Source organism: Physeter macrocephalus, chromosome 2 (genome assembly GCF_002837175.3).
Source record: "Physeter macrocephalus isolate SW-GA chromosome 2, ASM283717v5, whole genome shotgun sequence".
Lineage (NCBI taxonomy): Eukaryota > Metazoa > Chordata > Mammalia > Artiodactyla > Physeteridae > Physeter > Physeter macrocephalus.
Genome location: NC_041215.1, coordinates 75,070,549 through 75,088,282, shown reverse-complemented (window position 1 = coordinate 75,088,282; position 17,734 = coordinate 75,070,549). Strand labels below are relative to the sequence as shown.

The window sequence follows — 17,734 nt, the reverse complement described above, 5'->3', positions numbered from 1 at the left end:
TTCCTTAAAAAACTAAAAATAGAACTACCATACGACCCAGCAATCCCACTACTGGGCATATACCCTGAGAAAACCATAATTCAAAAAGAGTCATGTACCAAAATGTTCAGTGAGGACATTCTTGCATTTTCGTATCAGACAAACTTTAGAGGTCTGGGCCTTAGTTAATAGGTGCTTGTCCATCTTTCCATTAAGACAAAACTTAGCAGGATGAGTTTCGCTGGTGTTCTTGTACAGTGTCTCCTCTCTTACTACACTTTCCCTTTACTTGAAGTCCTGTAGGACATTTCATCTACATGATGGATTTGCTCCATAGGAAAAAGTTTACAAAGTTAGACTCAGACTCTCCAGGCAAATAAACCAAAAAGTAAGACTTTAGAGATCCCCTATCACAAAGTGTTGTGACTTCCTGTATTCTGGGGTAGATTGAAACCCATTAATTAATACTGTTAGCAGTAGAAATCTTTAAAGGAAGTAGAATCTGTTCATTTCTTACTTTGTTTAGTGTACAACTTGGACCTGTTCCCTCTGTGCGGGTATCCAAAGGGGGAAAAACTTTTGGAAACAGTTTTCCAAATCTTTTATGTATTTTGTGTCTTGGCTCTGTGCAGTCTTTCCTATGGGCATACCCCTCCACTTAATCATGCACAGAAGAGACTAGAAGGTGTACAGGGGTTGAGGCAAGTCCTTAGCTGATTGACAGAGATTCATTATCAGCATGGATGGAGACAAGAAAGCTGTTCATTCTTCATTCCAAGTGTCAAACTGCTGACCTCTAACCATTCCAATACGCTCTCTGAAGACATCAAGCTGGCCTTGTTGTTTGTTGGGGGAATGAGCCATGTCAGCAAACTTTTAGTCTTGTTAATGGATACTGGTTTTCAGTTTTATGGGACTGGTTCTCAAAAAGCAGGACAGGGAGAATAAGAGATCTGCCCAGGGTATTTGTCTGAGATCCTTCATATCTACAATAATCACCTTAAATGAAAGAGTCACAGTCCAAGCCCAGATAAATTTTCCTCCTCATAGATAACTTCTCTATTGCAAAGAGTTGGGTTTTCTAAGATTTCTTTCCTGCCTGCTGCTCTCTTAAAAGGCTAGATGGCATACTGACCTTAAACGCTATCCGGCACATGGGGGAAAGGAATCGCTTGCTGGACTCAGCTGGCTCCTAGGCATCTCTTGAAGGCAGAATTACTTAACTGAGCTGTGTGACCCTTTGAAGGTGCATCTGCAATGTGCACCATCTCAATGATGAAAAGACATCAATGACCCTAAACACTAGCTCGTTCTTGGGCTATTAAAAAATAAAATAAAATTCAGAAAAATTAAAAATTTTAATCAGCTATTAAATGCCTTCCATTTTAGTATATGATTGACTACATGTAACTTTGGCAAAGTATTTAAAGACACTTAACAGACTAGTTTTGAACTTCTGGAGATGAGAATATTTGTGCTTATTCCTTTATTGGGGGACTTCACAAAATGGGACTGTGCTCTCTGGTGTTGGAGACATACCCTTTTCTTACTTAAAAAGAAATCAGAAGAGAATCTGAGAATCATTATGAAAACAATCTTTAATGAAACAAAGAATGGACCAAGAAAGATATCATACTTGTGAGAGGGAGGCTATTAAAAGATCATAAAAGGCAGACATTCAAACTGTTTTTAAAAGCTTTTTTAAGTGATAACTCTAGCAATACCAAGCAATTCTTGAGCACAGTGAGTAATGACCCAGTCCCTGTACTGAGTGATGGGGATTTTAAAATGAGTATGACAGGATCCTTGATCTCAGAGGGTTTCATGATGTCATGGGGGAAACAGATAATCAACCAACAGGATGAAGCCTACACTTAGGGATCATGAGAGATACATGTTCCAATTCTGGGGAAGCACAGGAGAGAGACTGACAGTACCTTTTTTCTTCAAGCGACATGCTGATTTTTCCAGTGAGATCTCAAAAACCAGAGTTAAGCATCTGGTTAATAGCAGTGAAGTGACCATATGTGCATAATGTGGTAGCAATTATTCGGGCTTTTCAAAAAGCTTTACTAGACATTGTCTTTTGAGGTCCCGGTACCCTGTGAAGGAACTTATCCAAATGTGTGGATGGGGAAGTGGTGACACAGAGAGGATGAACAACTTGAGTAAGAGTAAAGAGGTACTGAGTGGTACCCCAGGTCCCAGGTTTCCTGGCTTCTAGGCCTGTTTTCTCTCTATGACCCTCCAGCCAAAGAACTGGCCCTTCATTTCCCAAAGCATATGTGGTGGTACATTACTTTCCTGGGATGTTATTTGTATTATGTAAACGAAGGTTCCATTTTGAAATAAGTTGAATTTCTTCTCATTCTTCAGCTCGAAGCTCGCAAGTCACTTCAGAGGAGACTTCCCTGGGCTCCCATTCCCTCCTACTATGCACTCTCACGGCACTCTGTACTCCCCGCATTAAGCATGTAATCCAGTTTGTAATTTGCTGTTTGTGTCATTCGTAGGTTATCCAGAGAATGTATCTTTTGTTTACCAATATATGCTTAGCAGTTAGTGTCTGGAATATAGTAGTCACTCAAGAAGTGATTGCTAAAGCAACGTCTTCATTTAAGGTTTATGTGCTCTTTCCGTTCTTTCAGAATACCCAGTATGTGAGCAGCAAACTTGTGCCAATGGAGCCTGCTATAACACCAGTCAGAAGTGTGATGGGGAAATGGATTGCAGAGACGCCTCTGATGAACTCAACTGCAGTAAGTAATATGGTGAAGCTGGTTTATACTGGCCAATTATGCACATTTCTTCTCAAGTTTGTGTTCAGTAAATTCATGTTGGTAGCTTGAAGTCAGCCACGGTGGAGTATTTACACCATGGAAATTGGCAGATACTACAGGTGAGGACTTTTATGTTCCTGGAGAACTGGTTATTAAACATTTACCAGAACACTACTGCATAGTAAGAATCTCTCTTTAAACTTGAGACAGAATCTTCCTATGAAATTAAGTGGCTACAGTGGAATTGAAATTCTCTCTTTTCTTTCCCTTCTTAACCTTGTGTCCCAGCTCACCGATGCTTGCGCAGTGAGTTTCAGTGTGGCAGTGGGGAGTGCATTTATAAAACCTACGTCTGCGACCATGACCTTGACTGTGAAGATGGCAGTGATGAACGTTCTTGCAGTACGGTGATTTCCTTACGTTGGGTCGTGCTGTTAGGAGTGTTTTTGTGTTTTGTTTTGTTTTTTTCTCTTTACCAATGTGCTACTTTTTTCAAATCACAGAGTCACTATGTCTGATGGCAAAGGGAGCCAGACTGTCATTTAGGGCCCATGGCATGAGCCTCAGCAGTGTTGCTGAACTTGGGCTTCTTTAATTTCCAAGGATCTGTGTAGAGTTGAAGGGTTGCTGATGGACAGTTTGCATTCTTTCCTTAGGCTACAAAGATACAGAGTGTATTGTATCACTGGACTCTCAAATTACTCATATCTCAGGAATGGGTCTAATAACCTTCACAGAGTGAGAGAAGGGCTTAGAAAGGGAGACAAGGTCCCTAATAGTAATGGCCCTAACTCTCCTCTTTACTTTGAAATTCTTACCACATTAAAATCACGAGTCGGGAAAGTTTCAGTATAGTTGCAGGAGGCTTTTGTTACCTCCACATTTTCACTCTGACCCTCCTTTTCTTTCCATGATATTGCCTGCAATGCACATGAACGCTCTCATTGTTGCCACCTCCGGACTCATTTTATTAGAATATGAAATTTCCATGAGAGAGTTTTATAAATTCCAATAAATTGACAGGTTTTTTTTTGTTTTGTTTTGTTTTTTGGTGGTCACTTATTTACCAGAATGCAGGATTTTCTCCACACCCATTTTGATTGGTGGGTAACCATGCCTTAGAGGTTGTTAAATATTTTCAGTATCACTCTAATTTTCTGTGAGCCATGCCTGATTTCTTTTCTGGCACCTGTGCTTGTTTCAGGGACTGCATTGAGAAGAATGTGACATCATGGAATGAGTTACTCAGAATCATTAGGTCCTAGATAGCAATGACTGTGCTTGTGGTCAAGTAAGAGAATGTTGGCCATTGGCGTGTCTATAGCATCTTTGTCAGTCTGTGTTCTCTGTTCTGTGACAACCTATAACATAACTGTCTTGTTTTTAATCTTGATGCACCTGAGTTCATGTCCTGGACCCAAAGCTGCTGTTTTCTTCTCCTCCTTCTCCTCTTCTTTCTCCTTCTCTTCCTCCTTTTTTTCATTTTTGCCAAGATAGTTAAGGGACTAAATGGGCATAGAAATGTCAGTTTCTAGGAGCTCAGTTTAGGTGGCAAGGTGAGCACTTTGATTTTTTCTGAGTGGTTTGTATCTTTGGAGTGCAGCTGTCATTTTCTTCCAGGTTCTTATCAGACCTGCAAAGGTAACGAATTCACTTGCCCCAACGGCTTCTGCATTAATCAAAATTGGGTTTGTGATGGAGAAGGTGACTGTGTAGATAATGCCGATGAAGATGGATGCGGTAAGGAGGGGAAGAGCTTCTGATTGGAAAGTGTTTTCTTAAAGTGTTTTCCAGAACTTGTTTTTCCTACTTTCCTTGTTAGAAATTATCTGTGTGACATGCAAGTTTCTGGATTGGCTGGGCTTAAGGGGAATTAGTGGATGGGGAGGAAAGAGGTGATTCCACTAGCTTTTCCTAAAAAGACCCAAAACTCAAATATAGCATAAATTATAATCCTTTCCTTCCTAGCACTAAGGCCAAATAGGTAGGACAGTCTCTCCCCTGTCTATAGCCCTATCCAAGGTTTTCCCTTTAAGACTCTTATTTTAATTAGATGTATCTATATAAAAAAAGTAGGCTGGGGAAGGAGGGAAAATGTGATTTGTCTTAAGACCTTATAACCTTGAAAAATGACTTGGAGCTGGAGATTGTTAGTTGTGGGAAAGGCCACTCTCCAGGGAAGTGAGAAGGAGATTGTCAGTGATATTTGCCCCCTTCACTGTGCTGTTATCATCAGCAGTACCTCCAACAGTTCAGAAGTTGCTGACACCCATGAATAAAGCATGTCACCTTTGCGGGTCTAGCCCCAGGTATTGGGTTGGCCAAAAAGTTCGTTTAGCTTTTTCTGTAAGATCTTTATATTAAGAATGATGCTTGTTCTGGGAACGTCCATTGGTTTCATGTTTCAGTGATCCAAGAAGTTGTTTTCCTACATTTGGGTGTTTCTTACACTGTTGACATTTCGCTAAAGAAACAAAACAAACTGAACAACTCAAAATGACACACACACACACACACACACACACACACACACATGAAAACAAACATAGGAATCCTGGCATTACCTTGATAGCCCTAGTTCTGTTGTTCATGATTTAATTAACTAAATGTTCTCCTATGGGTTATTCATCTAGTTTGTTGATAATTCAGGCCCATTTCTGCTTCCTCCTCTTATAACCTGGCTGGGAGTTGCTTACCCTAGAAAGAGTGGAACTTAATGCCATTTGCCACTGCTTAGAATATCAATAAAAGGTCAGTTGTAGAGTTAGAAACTACTAGTTTACTGTGAAATATAGGTCATTTGTAGACTTCTTGTCTACCTGATCTCTATCCTCTCTTAACCATGTATTGAAAAAGAGTTGGCTCTGCCTCTAATGTGGCCTGTAGTAACTCTCTCTTTTTTCCCCACAGAAAGCAGAATTAACCGTACTTATGAATGTTACCCAAATGAATGGGCTTGTCCAAAGTCTGGAAAATGCATCCCAATTACTAAAGTTTGTGATGGGACTTCAGATTGTCCAGAAGGAGAAGATGAAAGCAATATCACTGTAGGACAACACTGTGGTGAGTATGGAAATTTATCTGGGCATCTTTCAGGTAAAGGTGTGTCTGTTTCTCTATAACAGATTGCCAAATACAGAGACTATCAGTTGGTGTCTGCAGAACGAACAATCCCAAGACTTAGTGGCTTTAACCAGCGAACATTTATTATTTCTCACAAGTTCTGTGGGTTGGCTAGCTCACTCACATCTCAGGATGCTGCAGTAAAAGCACAGCTAGTCCAGGCTTGTTTGCATGGTGGTGGAAAGGGCAAACCCCAGTGTACAAGCTCTTTTAAGCCTCTGCTTATGTCATGTTTGCCAAGTGTTCTATTGGCCAAAACAAGTCACACCAAGCCCAGATTCAATGGATTGAAGAAATAGACTCCATCTCTTGATGGGAGGAGCTTAAAAATATTTGTGACTCCCCTCTCCGCCTTCCCAGGAAGAATGGATTTAATGGTAATTGTGATGACTTTAAAGTATTCTGGAGATTTTATGGCTTATACCTATGGAAAAAGTGTTGTCTGGATATACTCCAAGAAGCTTCTGGTTTCAGGGATATGTACTTTGAGTCAGTGTTTCTTTCTTCCCCCTGTGGCTGTAGAATATTCCCCCACCATCAACCATCAATTCTGTGGACAACTGACTTTCCTCTAAGAAAATATAATTCATGACCTTGATTTTATCAATAGCACTCTCTCTAAATTATCTAGTAGTTGCCTAGCAGTGGCCATTAACTATAACCCTAAAGTTTTGGAGATTTTTTTCCCCGGAAAAAAGAGGCTTCTATGGCTTCTTTTTGGCATTTCATTTGGGAACCCTTTTAAATAGTCATAGTACAAAAGTTAGAAAACTAAAATTAACAGAAAAATATAGTCACCTGAAATTCCACCACTTGAAGCTAGCCATGATTAATTAACTTTTTAGTGTTAAAAGTTAAGAGTTTATTGTTTAGTGTTCAGTGACTTGGGAATTCTTGGGAATTTCCTTCTATGATATTGACACAAAGATAGACTTATGACCAGATTTTTCCATAAACAGCACTTCTGATGACTTGTGCTTACACTTAGTTACAACTTTTTAAAAATATGTGCTGAGCTTTTAAAAATTATTATTAATTTTTTTAACATCTTTATTGGAGTATAATTGCTTTACAATGGTATGTTAGTTTCTACTTTATAACAAAGTGAATCAGCTATACGTATACCTATATCTCCATATCTCCTCCCGAGCTTTTTATTGCATTATATTGCAGGAAGGCTTGAATGGTGACGGATTTCCTGTGGCTGCTGCATGCTTACTGAGCTTTTACTTTTGAAAGAAGTTCTTACTTTTTGTAAATCAGCCTTGTCCAGAGGTCACCGTTCATTTCACCAAGTGTTTTTCTCTGTTTAGATGTGGATTTGTGTCCGTTCTTAGGCTGTGAGTACCAATGCCACAAGTCACCAGGTGGAGGGATGTGTTACTGTCCCTCAGGTTTTATCGTCAACGAAAATAGCACCCATAACTGTGTCGGTAAGTGACAGGTGGGAGGGCCTGGTCTTTCATCACGGTGCTTGTGGCACTCGTGGGTTCCACGCCCTCTAACATCACGGAGTTTGTACTTGTGGTTAGGAATGTCTATTAACAAAGAGCAACACAGTTCTCACCGAAAACATGACAGTATGAAGTTTTAACTCTGAGAAGCTTTTGTGAGGCACCCAAGGCGAAAGAGTGGTTGTGTGATGAGTGAGTTGACTAGGTATGTGTATATCTTTCTACCACCCGATGATGGAGGTAGTCTTTTGGTGTTTTGTGTTTTATGTACTTGGAAGCAGAAATGATATGGCCATACTTGTTAAATACAGTTAGCCCTCCCTATCCGTGAATTCTGCAACTTCGGATTCAAATCAACTGGGGATTAAAAAAAAAAAAAAAAAACAAGGATGAAGTTCCTTCCACTGCCCTTAGAAAATCTGTAGTTTAGCACATGAAGGGGGTTAAAAAAAAAAAAAAAAAAAAGGCAGAAAGTTCCAAAAAGCAAAACTTGAACTTTCTGTGTGCAGGCAACTATTTATATAGCACTTAAATTGTATTTATAACTATTTACATAGCATTTACATTGTATTGATATTAGGCATTATAAGTAATCTAGGGATGATTTAAAGTATATAGGAGGATGTGTGTAGGTTATATGTAAACACTACACCATTTAATATAAGGGACTTGACCATCTTTGGATTTTGGTATCCTGGGGGGTCCTGGAACCGACCTCCGTAGAATGCCAAGGGGCGACTGTACTGAAATACTTCCATGTAGTTGGTAAATAGCTGTTGCCTTGAATCCATCAAGCACCTTACCCTGCTCCTCTGGCCTCTTCCCAGGATGTCCAAACCTTCCCAGGTTCCAGGAACTAAAGAGTGGTCACCCAACACAACAGAGGATCAACAGGTCACTGATCCACTGACCACACTGGCCAGTCAGTGCCCATGCTGTGCTGGTTGTTAATCCCATTGATTTTCGAAGCTAGTACTAAAGAAGAACAAACTCTATCATGTTATTTTTCCATCCAGTGGCTGGCATTGAATTAGACACCAGTGCACTAAATATTTCTGACATCTTTCCTATCTGAAAGATAAGAATGATTTCTCCTACTGGGAAAATTTTGATTTTGGTGTAAGCCAGCTTTGCACCCCACTGTGATTAGGAAGGGGTTCTTATGATGGGAGAATTAGACATGGCCAAGTATCATCAATTTTCAGTTTTTTAGGGTTTGAACAATGAATTTTTAATGCTCTGATTTCTTTTTCCTTCTTTCTAACTTTTGTTATGTGAACAAAAGACATACTAGCAGAAAGTGACCGCAGGGGCTTTTACTGGTGTTGGGAAAAGGCATCTGGAAGGCAACTGAAACAATTCATTACTATGAAGTATTCATCTATGGATCTTCAAAAGATAGATGATTCAGAATTTTACCAGGATATCTGTGTTATTTTGATACTCCTTAGAAATTTGAGATTCTTTAGGGCTTTTTGGATGAAAACAAATGTGGCACACGTACGAAATACTTCTGGAAAAGTATTTCTTCTGAAATAATTTCTAAAATATTAATATAGTTTGGCCAAAAATATTGAATTTGGATAAACCTAATGAAGTTATTCAGTCTTTAGTCTCAGCTCATGGCTTCCAACTTAATTATGGTTGATCTTAATAATTTCCTCATAGTCAGAAAAAATTTTAATGTCAGAAAGACTCTGGGGAATTCCCTGGTGGTCTAGTGGTTAGGTCTCTGTTTCACTGCCGAGGGCCTGGGTTCGATCCCTGGTCAGGGAACTAAGATCCCACAAGCCATGTGGCACGGCCAAAAAATAAAAGAAAAGAAAAAAGAAAAAAAGAAAGACTCTGGTTTACAAACTCTTGAGAAAGTCTATTCCTCAGTGTTACTGAGAGCTATTGTAATGGGGCTCACTCATTTACCTGTTGTATGCCAAGATTTTTATATCCGGTAAAGCAATCCAGTTGAGGTTGTTCTTGTGGTGTTCAAAGTAGGTAATTTTAGATTTCTAATATCAGGACTGTGTCCCAAAGTTTGCCCTGGATCTGATTGCTCCTCTTAAGTAACTCTATTCGACAAGACGTGTTAAGATTAAATGCTTTATGCAAATCAGCCTGAGAGATCCTGAAGACTCAGAGAGAACTTTGAACTATTTAAGAAAGCCCCCAAATTTCTAATGGTCTCAAAACGTTTTATAAATAAAACATTTATGATCTGCAGCTAGCATTAAGTGATATTATAGGACACTTTTTGTGTTTTATTATTATCATTATCATTATCGTAACACTGCAGATGCATTCAAGTCATTTAAAAAGACTTTTCACACAAATGTCCTCACTTGCTGGGTGGTTTTCTGACTTTGGTACCCCTGCTTATGCTTCCTGGCGTCACTGCGAGGGCTACATCCCTTTTTTCTCGGAGTTTTGCTCATCTGTAGATATAAGGCTGCTCGTCTGTTTTTGCCAAATGTCAGGCTTCTCCACCCCCTTTACTGCCACCCAGCTGCCAATCCGATTTCCAGTCTCTTAGTTTTCTAGGCCTCTCTGCTTTCTCTTAGTAGAAAAGGAATTCCAGTAGAGATACCAGAAGCCATGTTCTCAGTATTACACTAGCTTTTCTGTTTTTCCTCTCAGCCCCAAAGAGGAGTTAGGGCTGGACTGCCTTGTAGTTGGAACTTGATAGGCCATGAAGTCTTTTCAGTAAAAGTGACTTGCTCTTTCAGAATCCCTAGTTCATTCTTGTGATACCTCACAACCTATTCTCGGCCTTTTTTTTTTTTCCCCACCCTAGAGCCACATTCTCCAACACGTTTTCCAACATCTTTTCTAATAGCTAAGCCTATGATGAGGTTTGGGTTGTAGGTCAGAGATCCAGGCCACTTAAATTTTTTGCAGCCCTTAAGAAATGAAAAACTTTCATAACAAGATTTTTATGTTTAATCTATTAATGAATGTAAGACAGAATTTTGCAATATTATGTTGTGCACAGGATAATTTCAGGATTCATAGAAGACATTCAGTTCATAGCACACTGCAAGTAGTCTGATACTGGGGCACTAATTTTAAGTTCCACAAACATCTTTCAATCCCTTTGCAATGTGCCTAGGACTTTAGTACAGATGACTTCCTTTGGATATAAGCTCAAAAGTCTGCAGTTGAGGGCTTTTGTGAATGTGAGACCCCCTGACACCTGCAGAGACCTTTTCTGTGACCTTCCCTCTCCTTTAAGAATGTACCCTTTGCCTCTGAGTTTTGAAGCTTGGTTAACAGTGATTTCACATTTCTTTCAAAGAAGACTATATTTTGCTCTCTTTGTAAAGAGAACTCATTAGTTTCAATACATGACAGGATGAAACCAGTTACACTTGTTTCAGCTGAGCTTTTAGGGGAAATGTTTAGGTCTGCTCTTTCAAGCGTTTCAGTTCAGCAAATACTCTCTTTATGGCTGTAATCCTCTGCATGGCTGACTCATCACAGAGGCTTCAGGTGTTGGAAACCTATACAACATTAACCATCTTAGATCTGGCTCCCCAGTGAATGCCTCAGTGGTCATCAAGAATAAAATGGAAAAATCCTGACAAGAAATTTTGTGTCCTTCCGTTCATCTGCTTCTGGTAGTCTTGACCTGGCTGGGGGCCTTTGAGGCATGCTGCCGGAGCAGTTTACCGGGGTTATTGTTTCCGATTGACAGGACATGCTGTTTGTTGAGGGAATGACATCGTGGTGCAGAGTTAGAGCAGAAAGGTCATTCAGCATGGTGGGATTTCACACAGCCAGGTGGATCAGAGGGTGTCCAAGGGGGTCTATGCTAAAAAACATTTTTTTGAGTTACTTTCAAAGCAGTATTTGTTGGTAGGAGGGGACAAAGAATAAAAAGGAAAGTAGATCAAGGTAATGGGCTGGAGTATTGTAAAGGAGCATTTTAGTGTTTTTTACAGTTTCTACTACTTTTTCTAGTCTCTTGAAAACCTCAGGTCTCCTTTCATTTTTCTTGTCTTCCCTTTGGCTGGCAATGGATATTAATTAGCCTTCATTCTTCTTCATAATGGAGAATAGAATCTTATTCAGTCATTAAAAGTGACAGTGTTTATACACTCATTTAAACCTGTAAAGTATTTGTAGCCCAGGTGATAGGAAGGGCGTTTGCACCCAAGAATTCCTAGTTATGACTTCACCCTCTTTTTGACATGAGAACTGCTCCCAGGGTGACTCCAGACCCTTAGACATAGTCATAGTGTCTTGCATTCAAAATGAGGTCATGACACCCTGGGAGTTTGAGGGCGAATGTCCTGTACTTTTATTCCTGCTGAAGCGAAGCCTCACGTGGTGCTTTCTTAGGGCTGAGGCGAGGGCACAGGAGACATAGATCAAATGCGGGCCTTTTATTTTTACCCACATGTCCTTTTATCTTGTCATGTCCAAATTGGATTAATTTTTTCTTCATCACAGTCCTTGGAATGAAAGATATGCTGGTCTATGTTGTTATACTTGGTCTGGAGGGTAAATGGGAACTGTTATCTTGATCCCAGGACTTTCTTGGTCTTCCTTGCTGGGGAGTCACAAGATGATGGGCCATCCAGCAGGTGTGGTAGAACTCAACTCACAACTCTGCAAGTGTGATCGGATCCTAGAAATTCTGGAGAATCCTAGACCTGAGGGTCTCAGGAATTATAATTTACTTGAGAATTTCCTGAAGCCCTAGGGGGTGGGAACCTTGTTGGTTTAGGCTGTGGAGGTCATTCTCCAAGGGAAGAGAGCAGGGTGAAGGAGGGTGAAGAGTGGATGTGAACTTGGGGGGTCAAATGAAATATTTGGCACCAGTGGACCAAAGATAGGACAATTTCTGTGCCCCTTAAGCTTTATAATCTTTGAGAAAGACACTTTCTTTCCCCTGCAGATTGTATTGTTTATATGTCAATTATATTGAAACTCTTTTTACACAGTAGAACTGAGACTATTATGGCATTGAACAGAGCTCTATTATGTAATGGATTTTCAATAAGCACTTATTAAATGAATGAATAATGCTAATGAATAATCAGAAGAGAATATATTTTTCATGTCTTAAAAATGATTTTAATTTTGGTTACGATTTTTGACATCAGAGGAAAAGCAACTGGGTATACAGACCTTTCCAGATACTTTATTGCAGGCACAGATTTGTGTCTTACTGAGCCACTGGATATAAGGCAGTTCTTTCTGCAGTGATGGAAATGTCTGTGTCTTCCAGTATGGTAAACACTAGTCATATGTAGCATTTGAAAGGTGGCAAGTGTGACTTGGAAATTGAATCATTAAATTTATTTTATTTTAGTTAATCTAAATTTGAGAAGCTGCATAAGGCAGTGGCTACCATATTGGAAAGCACAATTTTAAAGGGATGCATTTACACTAAAAGTCAGATATTTTGTAAACCAACATTAACAAATGAAATGCAAAGGCAAAGTGTCCAAGCAGTGTTGTGCATCACCTGCAAAGTTATCCTTTACGTAGATTTAAAAAAACTTTGGGTTTTCCCTGGTATGATGATGCCTATTTTTTTCCCCCTAGCGGGTACTTACTTAAGCAGGGACATCACCATATTCCTGTATAGCTTGTCCAAGATTTTTTTCAGAAGGTGCTCAAGAAATGCTGTTAAACATGATTACAAACGGTTATTTTCTATGTGGCAGATTTTGATGATTGCCAGATGTGGGGAGTTTGTGACCAGATATGTGAGGACCGAATTGGCCATCACCAGTGCCACTGTGTAGACGGGTATATCTTGGAGCACCATCAGCGCTGTAAAGCTAATTCTTCTTGTGAGTAAATTAAAGACACTTGTGTTTCTGAACAGTAAACTTCTGATGACTATCCTCTTTCCATAGCAGAAAAGAAATATCAGCATTGATGTGGATGGCAGGGTTTTATTACCACAAATCAGGAGTGGCTCCTGCTGTTGGAAGAACAGGTCAACATTAATTTCATACTTTGGTTATTAGGGACCAACTTGTGGATTAACAGTTTTTTTTTGTTTTTTAAAAATTTTTATTGGTTGCTTGTTCACTTTGGGACTGGAATATTATGTCATCTATCACATAAATTTTATGAGTACACTTGACCTACTTTTAATTACTGTACCTGCCATATGGTGACAAGTACCGGTAGGCATTGTTTGTGCAAAATTTAGAGGTGGTTCAAAATGGACCTGCTAAATTTGGATTGGTTTGTGAAAATGCCCTCATTCTAAGAATACTATGGTAGAGAAAAGTCATGAAAATTTGTTTTAAAAAATTGGGCCTCCCAAAGCATTTTTGTCACCATGGATTTCTGGGTAATAAGATCTTTACTCTTTTTTTCCAATTTTTTTTTCACACCTGTTTAAGGTGCCTTTGGGGGCTTTGTGAAACTTATCTGCCCACATGATCTATGAATTGACCATTTTCTAGTTGTTTTTGTGTAGAAATACTGATATGCTGTGGACGAACTTTTAGATTTTTACAACTGACTTTTAACATTTATTTATTTTTGAATAGGTATTATACTCATATTTTCAAAAATTTAAAATTATTTAGAAGATATATGACCTCCCCCCACCATCTCTGTTCCCCTCTGCCTAGTTTCCCACTTCTCCTCTCTTATGGATAATCACTGTTTATTTTAATTCTAGAGATTGTTAAATGCATAAATAAGAATATACAAATATAGACACAACCCTATTTTTACATATATGGTGGTAAACTATAGATACAGTTCTTCATCTTGCTAATGTTGCATACTATATTTTCAAGGGCTTTCCATATCAACACAGACAGCTTTTTTTCATTTTTAAAAAATTTTTGTTGTATTTTAAAATTGAAATATAGTCGATTTCCAGTGTTTCAGGTGTACAGTTTTTTTTAAAATAGTGGCAAAATCCATTTTTTTGGTTGTATATAATTTATTTAACTAGTCCTTTACTTATGGACTTTTATATTATTTCTTACCCTTTGATATTGCAAACAAGACCTCAGTGAATAACCTTATTCATTTTGCATTCTTGTGAGTATACGGTATAGCAAATTTGGATCCACCGTTGCCATGTTTTTCACAGAATGGTTTCCCACTAATCCTTAAAATGTGTTTTGTGTTGTACACAATCTAAGGTTGCACCTGGGGTAAGGTGCCCACATCATCAAAGATTCTCGATGATACCTCAGTGTCATTGAACTAGCAATCAGGACATTCAAGTTCTTGGCAGACTCTGTTCCTAACTTACTGTGATTTTGGACATTTCATTAAGCCTCTTTGTGCCTCAATTTGCCCATCTGGAAAATGGATAGAATGACATATATGTGTGCCTCAGAAGGTTTCAAACCAAATAAGAAAACGTAGTTGTAAGTTGCTTCATCATCTTTGCTCACTTGAAAGACTGATAATGCCTTCCTTCTTCACATTTAGTTGGTGAGGCCTCTGTGATCTTCTCCAATGGTCGGGATTTGCTAAGGGGTGATATTCATGGAAGCACATTTGAGATCCTGGTAGAGTCTCAAAATCGTGGATTGGCTGTGGGTGTGGATTTTCACTATCACCTACACAGAGTCTTTTGGACTGACGTTGTGCAAAATAAGGTAAATAGAAATTTCTGGAGTGTAGCTTGGGAGCTGATAGAACTCCAAGCACAAAGTGTTGATAGCTTTTCATTTTTGGGGGAGTAGAGGGGAAAGTTCCTTTGTTTTCTAACAAAAAAGGCCCTTGAGATATTTTATGTTAATCAGCACCTTTTACAGCTATAGTATTACATGTGACCTATTAAACAAAGCACTCTATTATATGGATTAGCCTTGAGCAACTTTTAATTTTATTCGAAATGGAGTCCAAAAGCCTAATTAAAAGAAATAGTAGACATTCTTTCAAAACTGGGTAGATATTTGGTAGTAATTTTTGAAACTTGATCATTTAAAATGTAAAAAGTATTCTGCTTTCCTGTATGATAAAAATCAGATTTTTACCTGCATCTTCTAAATGGAACAGTAATTGAGGATTGGGTAACAAATATTGACAGTATTTTGTTTAACAGCCAAAATTTCATTATGCTCTCCTATTTGGAAAGTGTGATGGATCTGATTTCAACTTTGAGTAATGCAACGGAGATTGTTAAAACATAAATTTTAGAGACTCCTAAAGAGTTATGGAATTTTATTTCTTCCCTTACATTTCCTTGTACCATTAATAAAATTTTAATGCAATTAACTGATAATTTGCATAAAATTTCTAAAAATTGAGACTTTGGATTATTAGCAGATCTGATTTAATGACAGCTAGAAAGCAAAACAAACCACTACCACCTTCTCCACCAAGAAATCCACATTGAATTAAACTTTCTCTAACTACCAAGAATTAGAAATGCAGGCTTTTTTTTGTAAACCCAACTTTTTATATATGCCTCATACGCTTTTAAAGAAACTCCCTGCCCCCAGTAACCCATGATGTAAAATAACAAGTCTCCAGTGAATTCTTTTTTTTTTTAAATAGATCTTTATTGGAGTATAATTGCTTCACAATACTGTGTTAGTTTCTGTTGTACAACAAAGTGAATCAGCCACATGCATACATATATCCCCATATCCCCTCCCTCCTCAGCTTCCCTCCCATCCTCCCTATCCCACCCCTCTAGGTCATCACAAAGCACCGAGCTGATCTCCCTGTGCTATGCTGCTGCTTCTCACTAGCTAACTATTTTATATTCGGTAGTGTATATATGTCGATGGTACTCTCACTTCACCCCAGCTTCCCCCCCCATCCCGTGTCCTCAAGTCCATTCTCTATGTCTACATCTTTATTCCTGCCCTGCAACTAGGTTCATCAGTACCATTTTTTTTTTTTAAGATTCCATATATATGTGTTAGCATACGGTATTTGTTTTTCTCTTTTTGACTTACTTCACTCTGCATGACAGACTCTAGGTCCATCCGTCTCACTACAAATAACTCAATTTTGTTTCTTTTTATGGCTGAGTAATATTCCGTTGTATATATGTGCCACATATTCTTTATCCATTCATCTGTTGATGGACATTTAGGTTGGTTGCATGACCTGGCTATTGTAAATAGTGCTGCAATGAACATTATGGTGCATGTCTCTTTTTGAGTTATGGTTTTCTCAGGGTATATGCCCAGTAGTGGGATTGCTGGGTCATATGGTAGTTCTATTTTTAGTTTTTTAAGGAACCTCCGTACTGTTTTCCGTAGTGGTTGTATCAATTTACATTCCCACCAGCAGTGCAGGAGGGTTCCCTTTTCACTACACCCTTTCCAGCATTTATTGTTTCTAGCTTTTTTGATAATGGCCATTCTGACTGGCATGAGGTGATACCTCATTGCAGTTTTGATTTGCATTTCTCTAATAATTAGTGATGTTGAGCATTTTTTCATGTGCCTCTTGGCCCTCTGTCTGTCTTCCTTGGTGAAATGTCTATTTAAGGAACACCTCGATACATAAGGCAAATGCTAACAGCCATGAAAGGGGAAATCGACAGTAACACAATAATAGTAGGGGACTTTAACACCCCACTTACACCAATGGACAGATCATCCAAACAGAATATATATAAGGAGACACAAGCTTTAAATGACACAATAGACCAGATAGACTTAACTGATATTTTTAGAACATTCCACCCAAAAGTGGAAGAATACACTTTCTTCTCAAGTACACACGGATCATTCTCCAGGATAGATTACATCTTGGGTCACAAATCAAGCCTCAGAAAATTTAAGAAAATTGAAATTGTATCAAGCATCTTTTCTGACCACAACGCTATGAGATTGGAAATCAATTACAGGAAAAAAACTGTAAAAAACAGAAATACATGGAGGCTAAACAGTGTGCTACTAAATAACCAAGAGATCACTGAAGAAATCAAAGAAGAAATAAAAAAATAAATAGAAACAAATGACAATGAAAACACGACGACCCAAAACCTATGGGACGCAGCAAAAGCAGTTCTAAGGAGGAAGCTTATAGAAATTTAATCTCACCTCAAGAATCAAGAAAAATCTCAAATAAACAATCTAACCCTACACTTAAAACAACTAGAGAAAGAAGAACAAACAAAACCCAAAGTCAGTAGAAGGAAAGAAATCATAAAGATCAGAGCAGGAATAAATAGAAACGAAGAAAACAATACCAAAGATCAATAAAACTAAAAGCTGGTTCTTTGAGAAGATAAACAAAATTGATAAACCCTTAGCCAGACTCATCAGGGAAGAAAGGGGGAGGACGCAAATCAGTAAAATTAGAAATGAAAAAGGAGAAATCACAACTGATACCGCAGAAATACAAAGGATTATAAGAGACTACTACAAACAACTATATGCCAATAAAATGGACAGCCACAAAGAAATGGACAAATTCTTGGAAAGGTACAATTTTCCAAGACTG

At 38.5% G+C, this 17,734-nt stretch overlaps 1 protein-coding gene across 1 annotated transcript in view; it reads left to right on the top strand.

Moving 5' to 3' along the window:
- The window catches only part of LRP2 (LDL receptor related protein 2), a 168,731-nt gene that overhangs the window by 29,808 nt on the left and 121,189 nt on the right, over positions 1-17,734 (top strand). Inside the window, exons 5-11 of the mRNA XM_007110946.2 lie at positions 2,628-2,738; positions 3,048-3,158; positions 4,380-4,499; positions 5,670-5,822; positions 7,196-7,315; positions 13,006-13,134; positions 14,753-14,922. Coding sequence (XP_007111008.2) covers positions 2,628-2,738; positions 3,048-3,158; positions 4,380-4,499; positions 5,670-5,822; positions 7,196-7,315; positions 13,006-13,134; positions 14,753-14,922 — 914 coding nt within the window. The remainder of the gene's footprint in view (positions 1-2,627; positions 2,739-3,047; positions 3,159-4,379; positions 4,500-5,669; positions 5,823-7,195; positions 7,316-13,005; positions 13,135-14,752; positions 14,923-17,734) is intronic.